General features: G+C 56.7%; 1 protein-coding gene across 5 annotated transcripts; it reads left to right on the forward strand.

Moving 5' to 3' along the window:
• Nucleotides 1–27,023, forward strand: RPH3A (rabphilin 3A). 5 transcript variants are annotated; one of them, XM_053994205.1, is made up of 21 exons: nucleotides 1–93; nucleotides 7,280–7,482; nucleotides 7,880–7,894; nucleotides 8,646–8,780; nucleotides 16,234–16,363; nucleotides 16,550–16,636; nucleotides 16,992–17,154; nucleotides 17,543–17,569; nucleotides 19,538–19,675; nucleotides 19,783–19,890; nucleotides 20,018–20,080; nucleotides 20,152–20,343; nucleotides 21,011–21,090; nucleotides 21,649–21,723; nucleotides 22,735–22,844; nucleotides 23,886–24,012; nucleotides 24,484–24,540; nucleotides 24,695–24,846; nucleotides 25,834–25,915; nucleotides 26,399–26,495; nucleotides 26,819–27,023. In XM_053994205.1, exons 2-21 carry the CDS (start codon nucleotides 7,406–7,408, stop codon nucleotides 26,947–26,949), a joined length of 2,046 nt encoding a protein of 681 aa, XP_053850180.1. In that variant the 5' UTR covers nucleotides 1–93; nucleotides 7,280–7,405; the 3' UTR covers nucleotides 26,950–27,023. The 5 variants fall into 5 exon arrangements, with proteins under 5 accessions (XP_053850180.1, XP_053850182.1, XP_053850183.1 ...); XM_053994207.1 differs by having other exon boundaries at nucleotides 7,883–7,894; XM_053994206.1 differs by lacking the exon at nucleotides 1–93 and adding an exon at nucleotides 4,895–4,914.
• Nucleotides 27,024–27,455: the final 432 nt, after the last annotated feature.

Consider the following 27,455-nt stretch of genomic DNA (forward strand, 5'->3'; position numbering starts at 1 on the left):
TGCTGCCGCCGGAGCCGCGCAGCGCCAGCGCGGCCGAGCGCGGGGAGCGGCCCCGGAACCCCGGGACCCCCAAACCCCGGGACCCCGGCCCAGGTAAGGGGGGGATGATCAGGGGTCCCCCGGTGACAGCGGCAGCGAGGGGGCTCAGGAGGTGTCGCGGGCTCCGCAGGGACAAAGATCGGGATGCGGCTCTGGGGGGTCGGGATGCTCGTCCGGGAGTGTTCCTCGCCCCCGCACCGCGCTCTCGGCCCGGGGAAAGTTGCGGCATCCCGGAGCGTGCGGGCGGTGGGTGACACCCCCCGCCCCGCGGTGTCGCCCGTGGGTGGCCGGTGGCAGCGGCTGCAGCGGGTCCCCGGCGGGGCGTGGGTGCGGGTGGGGCGCGGCTCTGGGTGCTGCTGCTCGGCTTGGCCGTGTGCGGACAACTTTGAAGCGTGTTGGGCATTCGCGGGGGTTGAAGCCCCCAAAATTGGCTCTTTTCCCCGTCCCCGGAGCGCGCTGCGGTGGCGCCAGGGCTGAGCCCCTTCCCGGAATCCTGGCAGCGAGGGGATGTGGGGAGCGCCCTGACCCTGCTGCTGGGACATTTTGGGGTGCTCTGCTCCCTGTCGGGGCTCTGCAAGGGCATCACTGCCCGGCTCAGGGTGGCCCGCGGGCTCTGGCAGGTGCTGCTCGTTTCCCAGGGTGGACCAAAGTGATGCAAACGGCATCAAAAACCTTTCTGGAGTAACCTGGAACCTCCAGGAGGCAAAACCACCTCGGGAATGAGGCTGAGGCTGCTGGAAGCTGTCGCTCCCAGGGGTGGGTTCTTCCAGAAAAGGCACCTGATTGTGTCTCTTGCTGGTGTCTTTCTAATAATTCTGGTTATAAGCTGGAGCAGCAATTTGTCTTTGTGTGGTGATGAACACTCCTTAATTTCCCTGCTCAAACAGCTCTGAGCAAAGGCAGCTGCCCCGGCCGTGCCCCTGCTCTGGGCTCGGGCCATGCCACGCTCCTCCCGGGATCCTGGGAGTGTGTGTGGATCAGCCTGATCCCCCTCTTCCCATGAGGTTGCAAGGAAAAAGAAAAAAAACCAAAAAAGACATAAAGCTTCCAAACACGGCCAGTTGGCTCCAGGGATGCAGAGATGAGAACAGATGAACCATTTGCTTTAATTACTGGTATCAAAAGCCCAGGCTGCAGCTTAGCCTGAAAATAAATATTGTTAATGTTGTGACACTGGGCTCTATTTGATGATGCATCATTCATCCGGGAGGGATTGAGCGAGCTGCGAGCTGCTGCTGGAGGGCTGACTCAGATCTGCCTCAGGGATTCCGTGGCGAGGGACCAGCCTGGAGCCGTGGGGCTGAGCCCCACTCGCGGCACCGGGAATTGCTGTCGCATCCCGTGGGCGCCTCGCCGGGCATCCCGCAGGAGGGGAGCGCTGGGTGGGCGCTGCTCGCCCGCAGCAGCCTCGGGCAGCGCTGTGGCATCGCCGGGCGATGCGGTGGGAGCTGCTCGCCGTCACCTGCAGGGTGGGAACCCAGCGAATGCCGGCCCCAGCACCCCCGCTCGGAGCCCCCGCCTGGCTGCAAAGCCCTGCTCCGCTTCCTGCTCCTTCACAGACTTCCCTCTGCGCTGCCCCGGCTCTGCTGCCTGTGGCAAAGGCTTTTTCTTTTTGGTGTGGATCTCCCTTTGTGCTGACAGCCCGGAGCCCATTGCGGGGCTCTGCGTGGGGTGAAACATTCCCAGCTTTGGAAAGGACGAGGGGCGGAAAACTGCTGCGGGAGGGTGCGGGGCCTCGGCCTGGCTTTGTGCGCAAGTTTGGAGGGACTTGTCGTGGGGGATGGCAGGGAGCCGGTTCCCCGTGCCCCCCGCGGGTCCCGGGGCGGTGGCAGCAGCGGTGACCCCTGGGCCAGCTCGCTGGTGGCCCCGGCTCGGTGCCCTCCTGCCGCCCGCAGCGCGGTGACGCTGTCACTGCAGTCACTGCCAATTAGCGCTGATTGTAATGAACCGCTCCAGGTAGTCCCAGCCGAGCCCGCAAGGGCTGGGAAGGAAGGGAGGGAGGAGGCTCCGCTTCCCGAGGCCGGGCTGATGAATTCCCCCGCCTTCCTCAGGGCCGGGAGTGGCTGCGGGTGAGGCCGTGCTGGCTGATGAAGGTTCACGTGCTGGGGGCAGCAATTCCCTTCTCCAGCCCCGGCGGGTTTGGATGCAGCTCTCTGGATTTGGCGTGCCGCTGATGGGGGCACGTCTGGCTCCGTGAAACCAGGTACGGAGAGAGCTGTGGGGAGGAGAGAACTGGGGAGCCCAGAGTGTCCCAGGCTGGTGCAGACCCTGAGCCGGTGGCCGTGCGCTCCTCTCTGCCCGTGGCCCTCGGGGACGGTCACGCTGTGGTGCTGAGGGGTCCCCCCGGCAGCGGGACCCCTCCCCACAGGCCCGCGTGGCTCCTCTGCCCCAGCCTGGGGATGCCACCCCCGCTATTGCTCCTGTGGGGTGACACCGCGGCCCTCCACCATCCCTGGGGCACCCTGTGGGGACTGTCCCCCTCCCCTGGCAGCGAGCAGGACCTGCCACCTCCGAGCTCACCCGGCTGGTGCTTCCCAGCCTTTTCCCGTGGCTGACCCTCCCGCAGCCGCTGTCGCTGTGCCAGGGGCCAGCGCTGGGTCCCTGCTGGAATTCTGGTGGCTCTGGCCGCGCTCCGTGTCCCTGGCATCGAGGGTGCGACGCCGGCTCCTGTGCCCGAACCGGGCAGGGATTTTCCCGTTGCTAAGCAGCTCCTGAGGAGCGATGGCAGCACCGGGTGGGCTCGGGTGTGCTCAGACCTCACCTGGACCTGCCCCTCCGGCAGCGCCAGGTGAGTCGGATACACCCAGGAGTGTTTTGGTTTTTTTTTTTTTTTTTTTTTTTTTGCCATTGTCTTTCCTGTAATTAATCAAGGGGAGTAAATCCTTGTGACAGCATCCTAACAGTGTTTGGTTTGAGAGGGAGCTGCTGGAGGAAATGTCAACGTGCTGCTTAAATAAAATTGACTGAGCTGCTGCTCAGCTGCCTTGGGAAGCAGCTTTGTCTGGAGGATGACGGGGAGCTGGGAATTCGGGGGAGTGGAATAAAGGCAGTTCTCAGCACCTTGTGGGAATTTAAAGGCAGCAGTGCCATTAGCCAAGCCAAAAGGAATTGGTGTTCCCAAAGGCTCCCAGCGGCTGTGGTGTGGATTTAACTGGAGGTCACTGGAGGCATCGCTTTGCTTTTCCTGTCTCTGGTCTGTCACTGTCACCTGTGGACTGTGGCTGTCACACTGAGCTTTAATTAACTAATTAGCACCACGCCGACCTGGGATGTTGTGGGGCTGCTGTTCCCTGCAAGGGTTTGATGTGGGGCTGAAGGATGAGGCTGTGACTCGCTGGCTCTGGGTCTTCCCCAAAAGCTGCATTCCCAGGACCCCTCAGCTGCCGTGGGGCAGTCAGGGGTCTGATCCCACACCGTGGCTGTTGGAGGATGTGGGAACACACAGCGTGTGCTGCCACGGCTGTGTCACCTGGTGCTCCCGCTGGGGTTGTCCTGTCCCTTGTCCGGGTGTCCGGGAGGAGCTCCAGCCCCAGCAGCTTCCTGCCAGCTGAGCTCTGCCCCCCTCCCTCCTGCTTTTAAAGCAGAGCCTGGGCCGTGGGCTGCTCCCTGAGCGCCATCCATTGGGCAGCTTGCTCGATTTTGCCCGAACTTTCTAAAAGAATTTGCACGTGGGATGAGACAGAGGATGGAATGTCGGGATTTGATGGAGTTTGGGTGTGTGGGGCCCTGCGGGGCTGGGCTGCCCTCCTGGCCCTCCCTGTGACCTGCTGATCATCTTGCAGTGTTACACAGCTGCTCCTGCAGGTATTTTGGGGGGATATTTTCCCTTTCCCCCCCCCCTCTGCAGGTAAATCCTGCCTGGAGCCAGAGGACAGTGAGGAGCTGCTGCCTGCCCCTACAGCCATGAAGGCGTTCCACAGGGAATGGTGTGGGGTGTGCAGGGGGCAAAGTCCTTTTCCTGGGAAGGGACAAGCCTGAATGTGGGGTCTGTGCCAGGTGTCTGGGCAGAATTTGGAATTCCATGTGGTTTGCAGCCCTTCCTGAGTGCCAGGCATGGAGCAGGGCAGGATCTGGTGCTGATGAACTTGGGAGATGGCTGGAAATGCCTCCAGCAGCTGGGAGGGCTTTCCAGCCAAACTTGGCGTTTTGGCATGTGTGCCCTGAGTGGTGAGGAGACAATTCCACCCTGGCTCATCCCAGCTTTGGCATTTGCTCCTCACACTGCTCATCTGGGGGGGATCTCTGTGAGTCCTTGTCACCCCAAAATGAGCCCCATCAGGCAATTCCATCCTCATCCCCTATTTTTCCATCCCTGGCTCCAGCTGTGGAGCATAAACCCGCTCCGGTGCCAACGTGCAAACCCCACCATCCCAACAGAGAATGAGTCTGGATCCATTCCACTTCCAAACCTCCTGCTTGCTGATGACACCCAGTAATCTCCCACTTGGCACCAGAGCAGCAGCTTGGGTTGGTTGGTTGGGGTCTGGCTGCTGCTGCGTGTTCCAGGTGAATGGATGATCCCCAAAATCTGCATTTTTCCCCCCGGATTAATCACATCAGGCTTTGTCAATGGAAAAATTACCTCATCATTGGCACTGGCAGGTGGTGAGAGCAGCAGACTTATTCAATATTTAAGAAAGCTGCATTGCAGAGCTCAGGAGGCTGAAGGGAGAAATAGGTTGCCTGTGTCAGTGTCTGCTGCTGGAGACAATCTCTGCAGGCATCGGCTGGCAAGCGTGGAGCTCGCTGGAAAAACCTCACCCTTACCCTGGGAGCTTGGAAAAGATGGAATTTTCTCTCTTCTCCCCTGGTTTGGCATTCCCAGGTGGCTCAAGGGGTGCCTTGGGGCTGCCCTTTGTGCTGGGCTCCCTGCAGGTGGGTGGCTCTGGGCCCTGCAGCGCCGTGGGGTGGGATGGGCTCATTCCATGGGCATCCCGCTGCCTTTCCAGCCCTCCCGCGCCTGCTGGAGGTCGAATGGGACCTGCTAACTCCTGCCACTGCGCCTGCCAGATTTTTGGGTGCTGGAGGTGGGCCCACGAGTCGGCAGCTCCGGGAGCGGGATCCGCGGGAGGTGTTCAATCCCGTTTGATTAAAGCATGACCAAGTCCGCGGGCTCCGTCACACACAAGTAACGGAGCGGCGTGATTGGAGTCATGTGGCCCTTCCTTAAGGCCAGAAATTAAGACCTCACTGCTATTCCTGGCTCTGCCCGGGACGTGCTGCGTTGGCGCCGGCGGGAGCTGCCAGCATCCCTCGGAAAACCTCGGGATGAGACAGCTCCTCGCATCCCCACCGACACCAGGGCAGCAGATCCGGGACCCTTCGGGGTCAGCCAGACCCTGGAAGGTCTTGGCACCCTCCTAGGCTGGGATATTTCCATTTCATTAAGGAAATGCTGCTGCATCCCATCGATCCCCGCTTGGATGGCCACATCCTGCTGCTCGGGAGCCAGGATTTGGCAGAGGAGGGGGGAAGAGCCACCCTGAGCTGTTATTTTGTTCTTTCCCATGCGCTAAAAATGCTGGAAGAAGCATTAGGGCAAGCGGGGGTAGTTGCTGGAAGTAATGCAAAGTAGATTTTCCAAATCTATTATTTATAGGTGGAGAAAGGGATTGTGTATTCCTCCAGGAGCCGGCCCCGGGCTCCGCTCCATCCACAGCAAAGTGGAACGGAGCGCTCATGGCCTCGCTCTTATTAGCACAAAGTTCCAGTTGGGCAAAAGAGTTTTCCTTCCTGATCCCTCTTTGCTAGGGAAAACCAAGGATTCCCAAGGATTTCCCCCAGTTGCAGGGTTGGGGTGGACATTCCTGCCCCATGTGGCCTCGGGACAGTCCCTTACCCACCTGCATCTCCCCAAAAACGGCTGGTGGCATCGTGGTGCTGCCCTTGCTCCCCGTTCAGTCTGTGCCCACCCCGGGACCCCCCGGGACGTTTCGTTCCCAGCGGGAATTCCGTGCTGCAGTGCGGATTGTGGAGGTGGTGGGGGGGACTGAAATGAACAATTTGCTTCGTTAAGTGACCTTGTTAATCGGAGCCTTCTGCTTTGGCTCGGGAACAGGCGCTGTGTGAACCAGCAGAGCACTAATTACCCACGTGCTTCACTTCTCCTGCTTTTCCAAAAATACTTTTTTACATCCCCAAGTTTTCCGTGAAGCCAAGGTGAGCCTCGAGCCTCCACAGCTCCTCAGGGAGTGATGTGCAAAAAAACCCTGCAGAGCGTTTTCCCCCTTCTTTTTTGGAGAAGTTGGGTGTTTTTTCCTGGCTTGGAGCTGGTGATTTCAGAGGGGCAGTTTTGCAAGCTCCCGTTTTCCATCATTTCCTTGGTACAATCTCCCCAGTTTCTCTGCTGGAGTTTTGCTGGAGTTGCTTCGTGCCCTACAAAGGTTCATTTACCAGTTTGGGCAGAGCTCTGGTCCTGCTGGGATGCTGGTTTTGGGACCTGGTGGGATGAACTGAGAGGTCCCTTCCAGGCAGGGAGGAATCCAGGGCAGCAGGATGGGAAGGTGAATGATCCATGGGCTGGGAGCAGCCTCGTCATCCATGGCTGGGCTCTGCAGAGGTTTTTGTGAATTTTTTTAGCTCTGCTGCAGCCAAATCTATCAAATCCCTGGTTTTCCCTCAGGAGAGGTGACGGATGAATGGATCCATCCATCCCCATCCCCCTGCAGTGAGTAGGAGCAGTGGGTGGAGGGGCAAAACCCCTCCAAAAATGAGAATAAAGCAAAATCAGGCTGTGAATTCAACATTCATTGGTATTTTAATGAGAAGGATTTGAAGAACCCTCTCTGGATGAACCTTTGGAGAGGAGTGGACAGACCTTCCTGCTGGAGTCCTGGTGCTGTGTTTTCCCTCCTGGATCCACTTGGCAAAAACTTCAGTAAACCAAAAAGGGAAAGGAGGAGTTGTTTTTTTTTTTCTTTCCAGAGGGAATGTGGTGTGGGAAAGGACAGCGAGGCATGCTGGAATCTGGGGAGAAAGTTTCCTTGTTTGCAGCTGTTTCTCTGGAATGGATCCCCCTCTTCCCTCCTGGCTCTGAAGCCTCATAATTAATGTGAGGTTGGGGATTCATTAATTACATCCAGGCTGTGCTGCCCTCATGGGAAGGAGGTGACTGGAGGCTCCTGCATCTCGATATCCAGACTAAAGTGACATTCCTGCTCCAAACCCTCTCATAATTCCACAGACAAAGCCTTGCCCAGTGTGATTTTTAGGGATTTTGTTGGGTTTTTTCCCCCTACAGCCCGGCTGGAAGCTCAACTTCTTCACTGGCACCTGGGAGCAGAGCGGTTGAAGTCGCTGCTGTGCGGCGTTGGTGACGGCCAGCGGGGCACCGGTGTCCCCAGACTCGTGCCCGGGGCGGCCGGCGATGACCGACGCGGTGCTGGGCGGCTCCTCCGACCGGTGGATGTGCCCCAGTGACAGGACCATGTCCCTCCGAGCCAGGTGACAGCAGGGCACAGGGACAGTCCCACGGCGGGTGGTGACGCCGGTTCTTCCCGTGGGGACACCAGGAATTGGTTCGGTGCTGTTGCACGGGGGCATTTTGCTCCTGAAAGCCCTGAGCGAGGTGGTGGGGACAGAGCCGGGGTGTGCAGGGACCTGGCGCCGTCCCTCTGTCCTGTCACCCTGCAAGGTGATGCCACGTCCACTCTGGAGCACACCTCCAGCCTGGATTTGGTGCCTGGAGGTTTGGAGTTGCTCTCTGGGGGCAATGGAGCTCCACGGGGAGGGACCAGGAGTTGGGGACTGTCACCCTGAGGTGGGAGGTGTCACCGGCTGGGCTCTCCTCATCTCTGCTCTCACCTAATCCTCATTCCCTCTCTTTCCCTGTGCTTCCCAGCAGTGAGAAGGAGCAGTAAGTATCTTTTATTTTTCACTTATTCCTCTTTTCCTGCTGCTTTGATGGTCTGGGAACAGGAAAAAAATGGGTTTGGATGCAAAAAAAAATTAAGTTTGGGAAGTGTCACACAGGGTTTTAATGAATTTAAGCTCAAGACCATGTGGGTATGTTCAACCTAGAGGGAAAAAGTGCCAAGAAAGGACTTTGGATGAGCAGGAAGTTGAGGAATGTTTGCCTTTTGCACCCCTGAGTGGCAGACGTTACCCTGTCACCAGGTTAGCGCTGCCTGGCACCCAGGCTGGGCGAGAGGATCTTTGGGAATGATGTTAGAGGGACAAACACTCCCATGTTTGGAGAAATGTTCCCAAAAAAAAAGCCACCCACTCCCGTGCCACCGCCCTGGCCCCGCGGCTGCCAGGCAAACCTGGTGTTCCAGGGTGCCAAAGGAAACGTGCAAATAATGGGAATGGGTCTAAAAAGGAGTTTTCCCTCTGTATGAAGCCAATATTTCCATCTGAAACTCCCTAAAAATAGAGATCAGAGCTCCCAGCTGGGGGGGGGTGGGGGGGTGGGGGGTCATTGCAGGCTGGATGGGATCTGGAGGATGGGGAGATGGGCTGGGTCTGGAGGATGGGGTGGTGGGCTGGGTTTGGGGTCTGGAGGATGGGGTGGTGGGCTGGGTTTGGGGTTTGGGAACTGGTGCCTGGGCACAGCCAGGGGTGGGAATCGATCCGTGGATGGATCCCTGTCCCCGCTGTGCCCGCAGGCTCCCGGCGGGCTGGGCAGCGCAGCCCGAGCGGCAGCGCAAGGGCGAGGAGCTGACGGATGAGGAGAAGGAAATCATCAACCGGGTGATCGCCCGCGCCGAGAAGATGGAGGAGATGGAGCAGGAGCGCATCGGGTAAGGCGGGCTGGTGACACCGAGGGACACAGCAGGGACAGAGGGACCCCGGGGCCGCGGCAGGAGGCTCTGCTTGGCTGCTTTCCTGGGCAGCAGCCTCTGCACTGCGGTGCTTCTCCCGAAAGGAGCCTGCGGGGGATTTTTGGGCCCCGGCCAGGAGGAACCTGCGCGCCGGGGAGGGAGCGGCTCCGGGTGCCTCGGGGGGCTGGAGCCTTCTGCACTCATCCCGGATGGTTTTTTTCCAGTGGAAAAGGGATCATTGATAGCAGCTCGCTGCTTGTCCAGTGCTGAGCCAGAGCCCGGAGGAGTTTGGTGCTGTTCTGGAGGAGGGGTGATGGATCCATCCCGGGGGTTAATCCCACTCTGGAAGGAGCTGTGTGAGGCTCAGGAGGGCTGTGATGCTCAGGTTTGCCAGGCTGGCATCTGGCAGGGAGGCAGCGGTGCTGGCTGGCCCTCGGTTGGCCAGGCTGCTTTAGGGAGCCATTCCTGGAGAGCCTGATTTTCTGGGATTTTTTTGGGGATTTTTCTATTCTGGGTCCTGGTCCCCAGAGCCGCTGGTACCTCATTTTTCACCAGGAGCATTCCCGGTGCTCGTGCAGAGGGTGGGAAGTGCCCGTGTTTCATTTCCAGCCAGGTGAAATGAGCTAAGGCCGGGGTACCCATCCCCTTGCTCTGCTGGGAATGGTTTTCCAGAGGGGATCTCCATGTTCCCGTTGGGATCACGCCTCTTTTCCTGACAGAGGAGCAGTTTCTTCTCACTGACCTTAAGCATCCACTGCTTTTTTTTTTTTCCTAGCAGGCAAAATACTCAGCCCCAGGCAGGAGCCACACTCCCCACTGCTTTGGGGAGTGCCAAATTCCCTCCCACAGCTCAGGGACAGTTTGCTGTCCCTTAAATATTGGCTGTGGAGAAGTGCTGGATTTATTCCCTCGTTTTTCAGAAATCCTCGCTTAGGATTTGAACGTGCTGGGAAGGTTTTGCCTCTCCAGGGGCTGTTCTCCCTGCCTGGGCTCGGCTCCTGCCCCACGGATGTGCTGCTCCCTCAGGCTGGAGGTGCCTCCGGGGCTTGGCATCACTTTCCAACGCGCAGCGCTCCCCTCTCGCGGCTCTTTGGCAGCAGCCAGGTGAGAGTGGCTCTCTCGGAGTGGCGGTGATTCACGCCCAAGCAGAGCTCACAAACAGCTTTCCCTGGCGTTTCCCTTTTGCAGCCCGGTAAGAATTCCTTTCCAACGCGATATGCTCCTTGGATGAGCCGTAAATCATCTCGGGGAGAGATTTAATTTTGTGCAGCTGCTTTCCAACTCTTCCCTTTCTCCTCCTTCGCCGAGCCGGAGGAGGTTTGCTCATCCTCATTCATGAAAAGCCGGGCGGAGGGGCTGGGAGCCGGGAATTCTGGCGGATGTGCAGCCGCAGCTGATTCCCCTCCTGCGAGGAGGCGTAGCGGGAGCCGTGCCAGCCCCTTTGTGTTTGTTGGCTTGCACAACAAGAGCTGTAGGATGTTCAGCCCCGGGAATGTGGGACAGCGGCTGGATCAGCCTCGTACGGAATCATCCGTTCGGGAGAGGCTCGGGTGTTATCCAGGATCGCTCCTTCTATTACAAAATAATCCGGGTTTGCCAGGCTGGCCTCTGGCAGGGAGGCAGCGGTGCTGGCTGGCCAGGCTGCTTTGGGGAGCTGCTCATGGAAAGCCTGATTTTCTGGGATTTTCTGGGATTTCTCTATTCCTGTAAAGGGAAAAATAAATCCATTAAAACTCACCCACAGGAGCTGTGGCTGCCCCATTCCTGGAAGTGTCCAAGGCTATGTTGGAGCAACCTGGGATAGTGGAAGGAGTCCCTGCCCTTGGCAGGGGGTCTTTTCCAACCCAAACCATTCCATTATTCCATGAAAACACTGCTTTTGGTTAATATAAGGAATAGCTGACACGCAGTGAGATTCCAAAGGGGGAATATGTGGTGAATACTTGGAATTGCCTCAATAAGTGGAGGTGTTTGAGGGATTCATTTGAGGAATCCTGAATCCCACAACCAGGGCTGTGGATGAACCTCCTCATGCCTCAAATCCTTCCCAATTTTTTTGCCCTCCATCTCCTGTATCCTCCATCCCACCAGCCCCTTGTCTTGAGAACAAATCGATGCCTCTTGTTGAGCTGTTGTTTGTGGAATTGGACTTGGTGTCAAACCCAGCTCAGACTAATCCCGTGAAGGAGTATTTTTAGCTCTGAGGGTGGATGGATCCTGTGGGATACGTGAGCTGGATGCTGATGAGGGCTGGAGGACAGGGACACTTGCTGTGGGGGGGATTTTTTTTGTCTCGTGGCGCAGAGAAGGACGAGAGGAGCTGGAATCATCTTGGACGTGACACAGCAGGAGCACATCGGGCTGGAGCTGCTGGGTGATCGGGATCATCCTTTGGGATGAGGGACACAGGGCTGGAAGTTTTAGAGAAAAGGGATTATCCACGTGGGCAGGGATGGATCCGTTCTTGTCCCGTCTCTCTCTGTGCTTGGGGGTCTGTGTGGTGGCTCTGGTGACAGCGGTGCTATTCCAGCTGCAATCCATGAGGATCCTGTTTTCCAGCTGCCACAGGAGCACCTGCAGGCGCTAATTGACTCTGTTCTGCATCTCTAATTGGGGGCCATCAATAACCCAGCCAGGCTGCTCCGCTGCCTAATGAGTTCCAGCACGCTCCTGTCATCGAGGGGAAGATCTGAAACCCTCCCAAGGTGGAAATGGATATTTCTGGAGAGCACGGAGCTGGCTCTCCCAGAGGGGAGGTGACAGCTGGCTCCTGGCTCTGGCCATGGCCCTGTGGTCCCCTCTCAAAGTGCAGTGGCCTGGCTGTGTCCCCCTGGGTCCCACCTTTGCTCCAAGAGGAGCAGCTCTGCAGCAGGATTGGATTTTAATTCGGCTGCTCATGGCTGGGATGACACAGGGATAATGCAGGAGCAGATGGAAGCCCCTGGGGATTAAATCATTACCCTCAGTGGCAGGGAAGCTGTCTGGGGACCACAGCCTGGGATCTTCATCCCTGTGTGCAGACAGCACAACAGTAAAATTCAGGTTCAGGGCAGGGCAGGGAGGTTACTGGAGACAGCTGGGAGCATCTCCTGGGATGCCAATTTCTGGAGGAGATGAGGTTCAGTCGTGACCAGGGGACAGCTTGTGCTGCTTGAGATTTTGTGGGGGTTTGGTTGAGCTTTCGCCTCCAAAAAAAACCCTCCTCTCTTATTTCCAAGACTACAAAAATTCCCAGCCTGCTGTAGCACATTCAGCAAGCACCTAGATGAGCATGGGATGGGATACTTGGAAAAACTCTGTGGGTTTTCCCTCTGTGGGTGAGGGCTCAGCCTGGAAAAGCCCCAGTGGTGCTTTACCTTTAGCTCCCTGCCCACTTGGAGGGGAGGAAAATTGCTTCTCATTTCTCATCCCAATTTTAATTATGTTTCCCTTAATCTGGAGCTTGGCTGCTTTTCTTGTCCCTTTTCCACTGGGAAGATGAACCTTAATTTAATATTCAGCCCTTTAAGGCACACGATTTCCCCATGGAGACGAGGCTGGGCTGCATTCTGGAGGCTCTTGGTGACCTCCTTTGTGTTTCACTGGAATTTTTTCGCCGTGGATGTGGTGGCTGAGCCCATCCCTGCTGCTTCCTGCACGGCACTGAGGAGCACGTGGAGCTCAGTGGCCTGGATCAGGTCCTTCCTCATGGATCAGGTCCTTCTCCCACCCTTCTTGCTGCATTAAAAGTCCTCCCTGCCACAATTTAAAGCCCATTAAGGCCATCTTGGCCATTCATTTCTGCAGTTCTGATGAATATTTAAAGACAGCAAACTCCTGCTCCGTTGTTAAGTCTCATTTCCTGGGATCATCATTCTGGTCACTCTGTCCCTCTTCCCATCCCTCTTCTCCTGCTGCAGTGCTGAGAGTTCCATGGAACAATCATTTAGGTTGGAAAAGGCTTCTGAAGTAATTTATAATTCATGGAATCCAACCCTAAGCCCAGCTCTGCCAAAGCCACCACGGTTCTGTCCTGTCCAGGATTGAACCCAGCCTGAGGCCGTCCCTCATCCCTGCGGGATCCTTTTCCTGCCACAGACCGTGAGAAATGTTGGGATGTGCCCGTGGGCCCTTCCCTGCCTGCTCCAGGGCTCTGGCATGGGGCAGGAGCAGCCAGGGATGTCCCTCCCTGCCCACCTTCCCCCTTCCAAACCACATTCCTGGGACTGGGCAGATTTCCATCGTCAGGGCCCCGTTTCGTTGCTGTTATCTCCGGTGGAACACGGCAGATAAAGCTTCTCCTGTCTCTCTCCCATCAGTGCCCCATCCCTGTTTCCCTGGCAGGTGAGGGATCTCTCCCCATCCCCGGGGCTGTCCCTGAGGGCTGGGCTGAGCCAGCTCCCTGCCACCAGCTCCAATTACTCAGCCCCGGATTTCCCCCCCCCTGTTTTAACAATTGGAAGGATATTTCCTGGGGAGTTGAAGTGCAGATAATGCTGGAGGCATGGAAGGGAGAGGGATGAGCTGGAGGCTGGTTATGTGCAATAAAAGTGAGGAGGAAATGATATCCAGTGGAGAGAAAAGCTTTTGGGAAGGCAGAAATCTCATTCCTGGTTGAGGGCAAGGCTTCCCTTGGTTATTAATGGGAGAATGGGATGGATTTGGATCTCTGGAGATGCTGGATGGAGCTGGAAACAAACCTGAGCTTTTTTTCTCCCAGCTGATGCCTTTATCAAGAGTTTCTCAGCCCTGGGGTCTGGGCACATTCCCCCCCTTTCTTCCTACCAGGTTCACACCAGGACTTTAAATTGAAATTTTTCTACAGTTCTCTCCCAGCAGGGTTTGAGTCATGGGGAAAGGGAAAAAAAAAAAAAAAAAAAGAAAAAAGCCCAATTTTCCCCTCCTGAATGGATGTTTTAATTAGAGAAATGTACTTGGCTTGCAAGTGGTGCCACAGGTGTGTCCTGGCTGCTGAGCCCTTCCAGTGGTTCAAAAATCCCACTTAAGGAGCAGCTCATGGTAAATGAGAGCCTGGGAGAGATTTTTACAGCTAAATAATGAATCTCTTAAAATGCAAAGGCTTTTTCCTCTTTTCTGTTTTTTTTTTTTTCCCTCCCTTTGATTGTGCCATTTGTTCCAGTTTCTATAATAAGTTTGTTTGGGCTTGCAGATTTCCAACTGGAAGCTGCTTTGCTTGGAGCTCCTGCAGCTCAGCAGGAGGAACTGCAGGGGATATGAGGTTTGTCCATGAATAAAAGAGAGGCTTTTTTTCCCCCAAAATGTTGCCCCTTGGTGAGGTGGGGGATGATAAAAGCTGGATGTTGTGAGGATCATGCATTCCATGGGATGTGGGCTGGGGTTAATTGCTTTTAAATAACACTTGGGGAACAGCCAGAATCCAGGTTTTAATTGGAATTGCTGGCTGGGTGTTCGTGGGGTGATGCAGCTCTGCTGGAGTCGCTGGGATTTCTGTGTTTGCCACAGGCTCTGGAGCTTGGGAAGGCACCGGGGTGGATGGTGGCTCCAGAGCTGGGTTATTCTCTAGGGAGGAACCACCTATGGCTGTGAAGGGACCACGGCACCTCTCAAGTAAATCCCAGAATGGTTTGGGTTGGAAAGACCTCAAATCTCATCTCCTTCAGTGGGCAGGGACACCTTCCACCAGCCCAGCTTGCTCCAAGCCCCATGGCACACTGGAGCAGGGAGTTAGGCTGGCAGGGAGCTTCTCCCTGCAGTGGGAGAGCACAAAATCCGCTGGCTGTGGTTCTGAGGATGCCGTTTGTCAGCACAAGGATGGGAACCGGGATCGCTGCTTTTCGAGCCCCCGTGCTCCTGGTGCTGGCAGGAACTCGTGAACTCTCCCATCTGCTGTCTGGTGACACCAGAGCTGTGAAAACAGAGCCTTGTCCCCACTGCTGGCTCTGTCTGGCTCTGCTGCTGCCCACCCAGCCCAGCTTCCAGCTGGGAACAGGCTGCAGGTTCATCTGGAAGTGGCAGGAGGCAGCCGGAGCCCGGCGGGATCGGCCCCCGCCTGGGGAGCAGTGGGAGATTCCTGGCTGGCTTTTGGCAGAGCTGATGTGTTAACGTGGCTTTGCTTGGATAATTTGTGGGATTATGGATCCACATCCCTGAGCGTGGCTGGGCTTGGTGGCTTTGAGATGCCCCTGTTGGCTGCAGTGAGGCCTTTTTGGGCTGTGATCACCAGCACGTCCTAAAATGCTTCATTTTGGGGAGAAATTCCTCCCTGGGAGGGTGGTGAGGCCCTGGCACAGGTTGCCCATCCCTGGAAGTGTCCAAGGCCAGGCTGGAACAGCCTGATGTAGTGGGAGGTGGCCCTGCCCATGGCAGGGGTGGAACTGGATGATTTTAAGGCTCCTCCAAACCAAAACCATTCCACGCTCATACAATTTCCCTTCCTCGTGCTGCTGTTCCTTTATTCGACTTTTCCCCACAGAGCCCATGGAATTCTGGCCCTCCAACCCCAACCCCAGAGGCATTTTGTGTGCAGGGGAACCTGTGGATGGTTCATGAGCATTTCAGAGGCACTGGCAGCCGAGTCACCACAAATCTGAAGCTGTCACCACTCGCGGGAAAACGGCTTTTCAACACCCGCTGGTTTTTTTCCGCCGTGGCTCCATCGGATTTGGGTCAGGCTGCCACGGGGGGCTGCTCTCTCCAGTGGGCTTGGGTCTCCTCCTCCCTTTCTTCGTTCCTTCCTCGCTGAATGACATAAATAATGCAGCTTTTTTCCCCTCGCCGTGCTATTTTTAGGGCCAGGATTCTGGGTTAGCTGAGCGCACGACGCCGACGCCAGCTCCCGGCTGCTCGGCAGGCAGCTCCTTCCTGCCTTCCAAACTCCTTCGGCCAATGCTGCCTTTCCAAAACTTCCTGGTTCTGTTCTTTGGGTTTTTTTAACCTTTGCAGGAACCAGGTGTGTTTTCACAGCCTGATCTCCAGTGGGCTTTCACTTCACTGCAAGAATTTCCATCAAAAATATACAACATTTTTCCTCAAACAATGAGAAAATTAATTAATTAATTCAGTCCTCATTAGAGGCCTTCCAGGATCTCCTCCTTCAGCTCTTCGTGGGCAGCTCCTGGGACTGGGTGGAAAGGTTTCCATTTAGGGACAAGTTGCTCCATGCAAAGCTGCTGCCTTGGATGGATTTTCCATGTCCGTGGAGCTGGGGCCGGTGTCACCTCTCTGACAGCATCCCTGGAAGTCGATATTGTGCCATATAAACCTGTTGGAACCTCATTTCCCGCTGGGATGTGCTTTTGTCCCATAGCTGGAAAGGGAGAGGCTCCGTGGGGAGCGATGCCTGGAAAAGGAACAGCCGGACCAAAGGCAGCGGCCAACCCCGGGGAGCGGGGCCTGCGCCCCGTATCCTGCCCTTTTCCTGGCATTCCCAGCATCCCTGGCATTCCCTGACATCCCTGTGCCCTCTCGCCAGGCGCCTGATGACCCGGCTGGAGGACATGCGCCGCAGCGTGCTGGGGGACGGCGTCAACCGCTGCATCCTCTGCGGGGAGCAGCTGGGGACAAGGGGCTCCGCCTGTGTCGTCTGCGAGGACTGCAAGAAGGTGAGACCCCTCCCCCGAGCCCCAGAACCGCCCCCCAGCCCCGGGGGCACCGCGGATTTTGGGTGCCCGTTCCCATAGCCCGGCACCCGCGGAGTCGCTGGTGGCCGTGCAGGCAAATCTCTCGTTGCTGGCGTTGGGGACATCTTGGTGGCACCGGTGTCACGCAGATCTTTGTTTTGCCCGCAGAACGTGTGCACCAAGTGCGGGGTGCAGACCACCAACAACCGGCCCCAGGCCATCTGGCTCTGCAAGATCTGCAGCGAGCAGCGGGAGGTGCGTGTGGCCCCTGTCCCCGCTGTCCCCGCTGTCCCCACCCCACACCTCCCAACGGGACCGACTCAACCTCGCAGGGGCCTCCAGCGCCACCCAGCCTTGCCCAGCGGCTGTTCGAGCGTGGCTCTTACAGGACGGTTTTGTTTTCTACACCAAATGACGTTTTGTTTCATGAAAACAGAGGTTTGGGGGGTCCAAGGGGCTGGCTGTGGGCAGAGATTGGCTGCTGCAGCATGAGCCGGGGAGTTAATTGATTCATTAATTAGCGGCCTGGGCTGCAGGGTGTGGATGTGGGGTCGCGCCGCGGTGGCACGGGCGGGATGAAGCCCTGAGAGGCCCGACCCTGCTCCCGCAGGTGTGGAAACGCTCCGGCGCCTGGTTCTTCAAGGGCTTGCCCAAGCAGATGCTGCCGCAGCCGATGCCCGTCAGCAAGAAGGGACCCCAAACCCCGAGCGAGCCCCGCCCGGCCGAGCCACCCGCCCCGGACCCCAAACTCCCCTCCCGGGCACCCACCCGAGGTAGGTGACAGCGGGTGCTGCCCCCCCCAGCACTGCCAGCGAGGCTCTGGGGCTCCTTCCCATCCTCGGCAATGGGAAAACTCTGGGGGAAAAGCATCCAGAGCAGTCGTGTGGCTGCTGCCTGTGCCCTAAAGGGGGTAGCGGTGGAGCCTGGAGATCTTTTATCCAGGAGTTCCAGGTGGGGATGGATGGGGCTGCAGGACATGCTGGAACGGAGCAGCCCCTGGTGGGGATCAGGGCCTGGGTAGGGATGTGGTGATGGGAAAGCCTTGAAAAAATAGGGATAAAATAGGGAAATCCGGGGAAACAGTGGCAGCGCGTCCCGGGATGGGGCTGGGGGTGCGTGTGCCGCAGCTTCACCCCCTCTCGCTCTGTTTGTGCCCCCAAGGCCAGGCGGATGCCGAGGACACCGAGGGTAAGCACCGGCCTTTGTCCCCTGCCTGTGCCGAGCCCCGTCCCTGCGTCCTTCTCTTCCCAAGCTGTTTTCCCGCCCGGTTTTCCCCGGGATGCTGCAGCAGGATTTCTCCTTGCTGCTGCCGCCGCCCACCCTGCGGGGGGGCCCGGGTTATTCCAGGGCTTCCCCACCTCCCGCACACGCCGGGGCTGAGCCGCTGCCGTTCCAGAGCCGCCTCCGTGGGTGGTGGGATCTGCTGGGAGGGGCAGGTGGCTTTTTTTTTTTTTTTTTTTCCTTCTGGTTATTTAACGGCAGTCCTTGGAAAACCTCCCGGGGAAAGTTTAGGAGGTTTGTGGGAGCTTGTGCCTGTCTGTGGGGGATGGAGCAGCCCAGCCTTGCGCTGTGCACGGGAGGCAGAGCAGGGCGAGGATGTGGAAGTGGCTTGTTCTGGTTATTCCTTGCACCCTCCAGCACTTCCAGTGGTGGAATCATCCAGTTTGGAAAAGCCCTCAAAGCCCATCGAGTTCAGCCGTTCCTCCAGCACTGCCAAGGCCACCACTGACCCCTGTCCCCAAGGGCCACATCCACACTGCTGTTAAATCATCCCACAGGGATGGGGACTCCTGGGCAGCTGTGTCAGGGTTGTACAATCCTTCCAGTGAAGAAATTTTCCCTAATACCCAGCCTAAACCTCCCCAGGCATAACTTGAGGCCCTTTCCTCTTATCCTGTTGCTTCTTACCTGGGAGAAGAGCCCGACCCCCACGTGGCTCCTTCCAGGGAGATGTGGAGAGTGAGGAGGTCTCCCTGGGAAGTTCATTTTGAGTAACAGCCCCCATTTTCACACTTCCACATGGGATGCCAAGGGGATGAGGATCTCTGATCCCCCCTCCAACACCGTCTGCTTCTCATTTGGGTGATCATTAAGTTGGGAGCAGCGTAGTGGCTGCAAACCCCCCTCTTCCTTGGCTCCGTGAAAGAGGCAAAGAGGGGCTGAGGGGACAGTTCCTGCCTGGAATGGTCCCCTCTAGCCCAGGTTTTGATGTCCCCAATTGATGATCTCCCTCTTCCCGTGCAGCAGCAGTTGGGGAAAGCACTTCATCAAGGCGATTTAATCACGCCCCCAGCCGGTGCCGTTAAACCTCCCAGCCCCACGGGCAGCTTTTATTAATCCGACGGCTCCTGGAGTCGGGAAGGCTTTGCCAGCTCCGCACGTCCCTCCCGGTGCTCAGCATGCTCCTGCCGTGCCCATGATTTTCCTACAGCTCCCTTGGAAAATTATTTATTGCACGGCTCTCTCTGCACCACGGGGCTCCTGCTCCTGGATGCTCATTTCCCCCCCCTCCCTGCTCTTCAGCATTCCCGGTGTTTTTCCCTCTCTCCCTCCTCCTTTCTCCCCCCACAATCTGTTGCGTTCCGCTTTGTCCTCGCGCCCGGTGACCCTGAGAGCCCAGCCAAGGAGAAACAGCCCATTTATGTCACGGCAAAGATTTATCCCTGGCGTCTCCAGCAGCAGCCAGGTGAGCGCCGAGACCTTTTCCGTCACGTCCGTGGGGTCGCAATTCATCACCCCGGAGCGCCGGGCTGGGATTTATCTGCTGGGACGTTGGGTGATGGAAGGGAGAGGCAGAGGCAGCTGCCACGGCTGTCTCCTTAATAAATGGGAGATAATCAGAAGGAAAATAGGATCCCCACCCCGCCCCAATCGGAGGAATGTGGAGCTGTGGTCCCATCAGGGTGCTGAGGTCCCGGTGATGGATACCTCGGGCCTTGTTTTCCCGTGGGACTCTCGTGTCCTTGGGGATTTCCTGAGCACTGTGTGCAGGTTTGATGGTGCAGAGCCCTCCCGCCGCAGTGCCCGCAGCTCGGGAGGTGCTGCTGCAGCGGCCGTACCCATTGTCCCCCTGCTGCTGGCACCCAGGCCGGGCAGCGCCCAGGGACGGCAGCTCGCTTTTCCAGCCTCACTGCTCCTTTCTCCCTCTCCCTGCAGGCACCGACGCCACAGCGGCCGCCCGGGGAAGCCGCAAAGCGGCCGAGGGCCGGCCGGGTCCGTGCGGCAGCGAGGACACCGGTGGGGACGGCGACAGCCGGGACTACGCTGCGGAGAGCGGGGTCAGCAGGAGCCCCGGTGAGAGCGGTGCTGCTCCTGCATCCCCGCAAGTTCACATCGTGGGGGGACACAAAGCCGGGAGCCGTCTGCGGGTGGTGTCTGCTGATCGTCCCCTGTCCTTGCAGGCGTGAAGAGAACCAACTCCGTGCAAGGCCAGCGGCCACCCCCGCCAGCCACGGCCGGTCCCGCTGCCGCATCCGCCGCTGGATCTGCGCCGGCAGCGGCACCCGCAGGTAGGACGCGATGGGAGCGCGGCCGAGGCGTGCGGTCCCTGGGGACGCCCCACGGGCAGGGGCGCTGTGCTGGGCGCGGTGGGAGAGGGCACCGGGGGACGCCCGGTGATGCCACCTCTGTCCCCAGCGCCGGCGGCCGCAGCGGCAAGGCCGGGTCCCGGGGGTCCCGCCCGCTTCCCGGAGAGACAAGGTAACGCCGGGCTGGCTGCGGGGGGGCTGGGGGGCAGAGCGGGCCGGGGGCTAACGGGGTCCCTCCCGCAGCGAGCCCCCCGGAGCCGGCCCGCGGCGCCGCCAGGGAGGAGCGGGGAGGGGGCTTTGGCGGCAGGGAGGACAGGCCAGCCTGGCAGCCCCCTGCTGCCACGCAGCCCCCGCCCGCAGCCGCGGCCCCGCAGCGGCAGCAGCCCCGCGAGGAAGAGGAGGAGGACGCCAACAGCTACGACTCGGATGAAGGCAGTACGTACCCAGGGAGGGAGTTTCTTTGAGAAATGTGGGATTTGGAGGAGGTTGCTGGGTGGGCGTGACTCGCACTGGAAGGCGGTGGGTGTCCAGCAGGGAAGGTCCTTGGGGAACGATGCTTCCCTGCGGAGTTTGGAGCTGGGGTGGGGATTTGGGGGGGAGGATCTGTGGTAGAACATCCTGGGTGGGAAGAGCTGCTCGGGGTCGGGAGCAGGTGCTTGGATTGGAGCAGCTGATGCCCTCTGTGCCTGCTCTTCATCACTGGGATGAAGGAGCATGAGCCTGAGCTGGTTTCCAGAAAGCCAAGACAGGAGCCGGGTGCTGAGCCCCAGCCTTGGGAGGAGCTGCTGTCCGAGCTGGAGCATCTCCTCAGGGTGGTCCGGGGTGGAATTGCTGTGGGAAGGTTCTCTTTTGCCTGGGGAGTATTGGAGCCAACCCCAGAGCTGCTCTCCCTGGGCAGTCCCTGCCCTGCACAGCTGTGCAGAGCTCCCGAACCCGCCTGGATTTGTGGCGGTTTGGCCGCTGCCAGCACAGTGTCACTGCATTAAACAGCTTTTACATTTGACCCGCAAATCTTTCTAATTATTACTAATCGGGGATGATTAAATGCAGTTATTGGCTGGGGTTTTAACGAGGTTGTTTCCTCCTCCTCCCTCGCTGTCAGCCACGCTGGGAGCTCTGGAGTTCAGCCTGCTCTACGACCAGGACAACAGCTCCCTGCACTGCACCCTCATCAAGGCCAAGGCAAGAGCTCCTCTTTTCCCCCCCTTTTCCCTGATTTAAATCCATCTGGCTCCCAGTTTTTGGTACAATGGAAGCCATGTGGCTGCTGGCAGAGGCTGCTCCCTTGGGAGGCTCCAGGCACAGCTGCTCCTGGCTGGGGAGGGTTGGGGGGCTTTTCCTTGTGTGGATCCAAGAGATCCGTGGGAGTGGTGATGGCCTGGAACAGTCCTCCCAGAGAAACTGTGGCTGCCCCATCCCTGGAAGTGTCCAAGGCCAGGTTGGACAGGGTTTGGAGCAGCCTGGGATAGTGGAAGTTGTCCCTGCTCGTGGCAGGGGATGAAACTTGATGATATTTGAGGTCTCTTCCAACCCACACCATTCTGTGATTCTAATATTGTGATTTTTCCAGGGATGGGTCAGATGTTTCAGCACATCCTGGCACCCACAGCCGCTCGGGGCACAGGCTCTTGGGTCACTGAACACATTTTCTCTTTGAGCTTTTCATGGGCAGATTTTTCTCTTCCTTGGCTTTGCTGAAGGAGGATTCACGTCCTGTGTTTCCTTTATCCTTTTTTTTAGGGCTTAAAACCAATGGATTCCAATGGCCTGGCTGATCCCTATGTGAAGCTGCACCTCCTGCCCGGAGCCAGCAAGGTGAGGCTTTGCCAGGTTTGGTGCTGGAGATGGAGCAGAGGTTTCTCAAATCCCCCTCAGGTCCCTCCCTCAGATCAGATTTTCCCTGTTGATTTCTCTGCTCGCTGCTGCTTTTCCCTGGGGGTATTTTTGAACAGGGAGGATGCTCCCAGATGCTCTCCCAGATCCGAGGAACAGCTCATCCTGCAGGCAGGAATATGCTCAGGGGTGGAGGGAAGCTCCAGAGGAGACATTGCTGTTAATGCATCACAAAACATCTGCCCAAAAATCTAATTATGCCCAGGGTTGGAATTATCCATTTGCTTGGAAGCTGCAGCACGTTCTTGTTGGAGCTGTGGGGAGAGAGCCTTGGGGGATACTCTGGCTCCATCATGGAAATTCCTGGAAATCTCCCTCCCCAGCCCAGCTGGGCTGATCTGGGTGGGCAAATCTTGATGAAGGAATGACAACCTGCAGTGCTGGCTCTTTCCTTAGAGGGTGCAGCAAAGAGGACCAGGAGTAAAACTGGGGGAAAAGTGATAATAAAATAATTGGATTGATTTTATGGCTTTGTTTTATGCAGGGGGGTATTGGTATTGTTCAGAGGAAATCCAGGTGTGATGTTGGGAATCGCTTTGATTCCTGTTGCTCTCATTTGCTGATAGTAATTTCAATTTTGTTTTTAAATTTTGAACGTGTGGTTGCGAAAGACACGCAGGCAAGTGACGGCGCCTCAATTCCCCACTGTCACCTCCTTTAGAGCCTGAGAGCTGTGACCTGAGCCCCCACATCCTGCCCTGGGCACCTTTTCCCCTCTCCTTGAGGGAATAAACCCCAGGGAGTGACAAAATCCAGGCTCTCCCAACCACCACGTGTCACCAAGTCCCCGGTGCCTGTGCAAAATTCCACCGCGATGCTCCCTGGGAGCTCACCATCACCCAGCTGTGCCAGATGTGACGGGGCATCCCTGGCAGGAGCTGGGATTTGGGCAGGGAGGAATCCCGGGGTGCAATTCCCCTGTGTTTATTGCAGTCGAACAAGCTGAGGACGAAGACGCTGCGCAACACCCGGAACCCGGTGTGGAACGAGACCCTGGTGTACCACGGCATCACCGACGAGGACATGCAGAGGAAAACCCTCAGGCAAGCCCAGCAGGAGCCCGGGGCTCCCACAGGGTGGGGCTCTGGGTGTCCTCATACGGTAAAAATACGGCGAACCCCGATGCGGGAAGAAATGGCCATGTCTGATTTTATATCAGAAAGTTGAAGGGTAGTTTTGTTAAAACTGTACTATATTATATTAATATATTATTTAAAGATATATTATGTTATTTTATATATTTCATTTTAATTTTACTTATTTAACTAATTAATAAATTCGTGACTCTCTGTTGAGAGTCTGAGATATAGCTGGATTTGATTTTGGTTATCAAATAACTTTCACTAGAATTTAATTAAGTAATCACTTCGGGTAAATAACCTCCATACCACATTCCACATGGGGAAAACAAAGGAGTGGAGATAAAGATTGTTTTCTCTTCTGCTCTCTGTGCTTCTCTAAGAAATCCTGAGACAGAATTATGTCTCTCTGTCCAGAGAATGTGAATGTCACAGTCCCCACTCACAGCACCACCCCCAGGAGTGCAGGGGGTGGGTTTGGGGCAGTGGGAGATGCAGTTTTGGGTTAAAATCAACATGATTTTGTTCATTTGGGTGGTTCTTTGAAGAAAGGAAAACTGGTATTTTGACCTTGTAATTTAATAGTGAATTATTGATTATACTATGATTTTTATCATCATAGAGACGTGCATCTCTGCTGATTTGACAGTAGCCCAGAAAAAAAAATCCATATAAATATCTCTTGAAAGTTATGGCTCTTTCCTCCCTCAGAAAACTTCCACCTCTTGATTTCTTGCCCCATCACAAAGCAAATATTAAAAACGTTGATTTTTTTTTTTTTTTTTTTTATTTTTTTTTTTTTTTTTTTTTTTATTTTTTTTTTGCAATCCAGAAATTTGGGGGTTGATGGCTTTTGGTCAGAGGAAATCCAGACCCAGGGTGGGTTTGGGGGGGATTTGCTTTGCTTTTCCCTCCCCCTAGCAGTGCCCCTGCAGGGATGGGTTTGGCTCTGGAGTTGGGCACTGCTCCAGCCTGGTTATGTTCTCCTTTCCCTCTTCCCTCCAGGATCTCCGTGTGTGACGAGGACAAATTCGGCCACAACGAGTTCATCGGAGAAACCAGAGTTGCCTTGAAAAAACTCAAAGCCAACCAGAAAAAGAACTTCAACATCTGCCTGGAGAGAGTAATACCAGTGAGTGTCTGTGAAAATTCCTTCCATTCCTGCCATTTCCTTGGAAATTCCTGCCATTTCCTGAAAATTCCTGCCATTTCCTTGGAAATGGCACCTGAGGGATGCAGGGATGGGCTGGAGGCACCCGAGTTCCCCGGCACCTTTAGGAGTTGCATTCCCATCTGGGCTGATGTGACATCCCGAGGCCAGGAGATGAGAGCCTGGTGGCAATCCATGGGAAGCGACTCCAGGGCCTGCTCCTGTTGGCTTTGCCAGCCCCTGCAGATGGATGTCACCGTGGAGGAGGGGACAGGTGGCTCTGTCACCTGTTGAATCCGCTGGGACGGGGGTTGGTGGAGCAGATGGACATTGCTGAGGCCCTTCCAGTGCAGGAGCTGGGCTGCATGCATTCCCAGTTTTTTTTTTTTTTTGCTGTGGGATGTGCCTCTCCCGGTCACTCATGGCAGTCTCCTTGTCCCTTTCCCACCCCAGACGAAGCGCGCCGGGACAACCGGCGCATCCCGTGGGATGGCTCTGTACGAAGAGGAGGTGAGTCCTTGGAGCAGGACAAGCTCCACCCATGTCCTTTCCACCATCCCTTGTGTACAACCCCATCATCCCCCCGCATCCCGGAGATCCCACATCCCCTGATATCCATCTCATCCCTCCGAGACGAGTTTTCCTATCCCGGCTCCTCCCGCAGGTGGATCGCGGTGGGGACGTGGAGGAGCGCGGGAAGATCCTGGTGTCCCTCATGTACAGCACCCAGCAGGGCGGGCTCATCGTGGGCATCGTGCGCTGCGTGCACCTGGCGGCCATGGACGCCAACGGATACTCGGATCCCTTCGTCAAGCTGTGAGTGAGCCGGGAATGGCTCCGGGCTGGAGCACATGGTCATGGAGCCACCTGCTGTCCCTCCTCTGGAGCCCTGGCGCAGCAGGAGCTGTCCAGCAGCGGTGCTGGTGTCCCCCTTGTGCGTGGAGCTCAGGGGTGTTGAGGCAGCCCTTGGGTCTGTGGTTCTCCAAGTGCCCAGACCCCGTGGTTAGCCCATGGAGAATCCCAGAGTTGTTAAAGGCTGGAAGAGATTTCAGGAGCCCAAGCTTTGACTGATCACGTTATGTCTGCAAGTGGGGGATGTGGGGGTGGGCTTGGGGCTGGTGACCGACTTCCCTGGGATCCATAGGAGTGGGATTCCCACCCGGGACTCATCAAGGGCGTGGTGGGAGTTCAGGGACAGTGGAAGCTGGAGGAGAGGGGTCCTTCTCTCCACCTCTGACCCGCCCTGGCTGCAGGACAGAGGTGGCTCCATGTCCCTCCATGTCCTGCTTGCTGTCCCATAAACCCACGTGGCTCCTGGGAATGTGGGGAATAAGGTTTTTATTCCAGCCTCGTCCGCTGCACCACGGAGAGGTCCCTGCAGCCATTCCTGGTGGGGGTTTTGCTCCTGTTTTTTTGCCTTTAGAAAAAAATCTCTGTTCATCCAGTAATTCTCATGTTGAACATATTCTGCTCAGCTTTTTGTAGCTCAGTGGAACTGGGCAGTTTCCCCTCCCAATCTCTCTTTATTTGTTGTATTCTCCATTTCCACAAACAGAAGATGGTGGCTTTACATTTTAAAATCAGCTTCTAACAGAGATCTAATTAATCCCAGCCCTAAAATGAGTTCTGGATCTGCAGCCAGGCTGCACAGCCCCAGCCCCACACTTTTCCCACATCCTCTGGAAGGTGGGAAGGGAGACTGGCCCTAAATAAATCTCTTCCAGCCCAGAAACTCACTTTTTAAGCTTATAAACTCCCACTGTTCTTGTACTTGGATTTTGAGCTGTTTTCTGTTGCCCCCAGTTGGCTGAAACCTGACATGGGAAAAAAGGCCAAGCACAAGACACAGATTAAGAAGAAAACGTTGAATCCTGAGTTCAACGAGGTATGGATGGATATTTTTTATATTATTAAATCAATTCACTGAATGCTGTGCTGAGTGGAGGAGGTGGAAGACAAACGCCCCAAGGTCTGGCTCTTTGCTCAAGCTCCTTTCCCACTCCTGTGCCCAGGAATATTTTGGGAATGACTTTGCCATGGCAGCACCACACACCCTGAAAGCTCCCTGCATCCCAGCTGGGGATGTGGGTGGGATGAGTATTGCTGGGGGTGGAAATTGGAAATTCTCCACTGGAGCTGCTTTGGTGGGACACCTGGAAAGGGCTCACGTAGGTGCAAGGGGTGAGCTCAGCTCCTGGAAAAGAGATGCCACAAGGAAGGAGCATTTTTCCTCCAATAACGACATTTTAACCATCCTCTCCTTGGATTTTGAATCCCGGCTGAGCAGAGATCAAGTCCAACCCCTTAACTGCAGCTTTTAGGCTGTGTTTTCCTTTGGGGTGTGACATGGGTGCTCCCATTTCTGCAGGAGTTCTTCTACGACATCAAACACAGCGACCTGGCCAAGAAATCCCTGGACATTTCCGTCTGGGATTACGACATCGGAAAATCCAACGACTACATCGGTGAGCGATGAGCTGGAAGGCTCTGCCCTCTGGGGCAGGGGTTTGGTGCCTGCTGCGGGGTTTGCTGGATGGGAGGGGGGCCCGGGTCACCTGCCAGGTGGGATGATGGAATCTGGTGGGTGCAGCCCCTGCACTGCCCCACCTCCAGCATCCTGGGAGGTCTTCTGGGCAGGAAAAGCGTCTCCAGGCGTTTCCAATTAGACCTTTTGATCCAGGAGGTGGAAAAAGCGTTGCAGGGTGTGAGGTGTGTGCCCACGGCAGGATTTCCTGGAACATCAGCACCACCTCTGGATACAAAGCCTGCTCTTCTCCCCTTTTCCCAGGCGGTTGCCAGCTGGGAATCACGGCCAAGGGCGAGCGCTTGAAACACTGGTACGAGTGTTTGAAGAACAAGGACAAGAAGATCGAGCGCTGGCACACCCTGCAGAACGAGAACCACGTCGCCAGTGATTAAAGGGAGCCTCTGCCCGGCCCTCCCCGCCCTCTGCCACGCCCCTGTAGGTCCCTGATGTCCCTGATGTCCCTGATGTCCCTGATGTCCCTGATGTCCCGTCGTCTTCCAGCGCAGCCACGCCTTGCTACAGCCTCTGATCCCAGGGTCCTCCCCCTCCTCCAAGCCCCCTCCATCCTCCCCTCCGCTGGAAACTCCCCCAGATCTTTTCTATTCTCCTTTATTTATTTTCAGCTGGGGGAGGGAGGCCGTCGAGTTCCCCTGGTGTGTAATTTTGGCAAGCAATAGTTCCCTCCCGACTGTTCCCCCTCCCCTCTCTGTCCCCGGTCCCCGTGGCAGCGTTCCCGTCGCGTTTCTGACGCTCTGTGTCCCTCCAGCCTCCGCTCCTCGCGGCTCCGGCGTCTCCCCCCGGGGAGATGGGAGTGCTGGGCTTGGGAGCATCAGCCTGTCCTGCTTGTGTGATCTCAATACCTCAGTTGCAATAACGAAAAAGCTCCTTGGCTTTTGGT

This window comes from Vidua macroura, chromosome 18, assembly GCF_024509145.1.
Source record: "Vidua macroura isolate BioBank_ID:100142 chromosome 18, ASM2450914v1, whole genome shotgun sequence".
Classification (NCBI taxonomy): domain Eukaryota; kingdom Metazoa; phylum Chordata; class Aves; order Passeriformes; family Viduidae; genus Vidua; species Vidua macroura.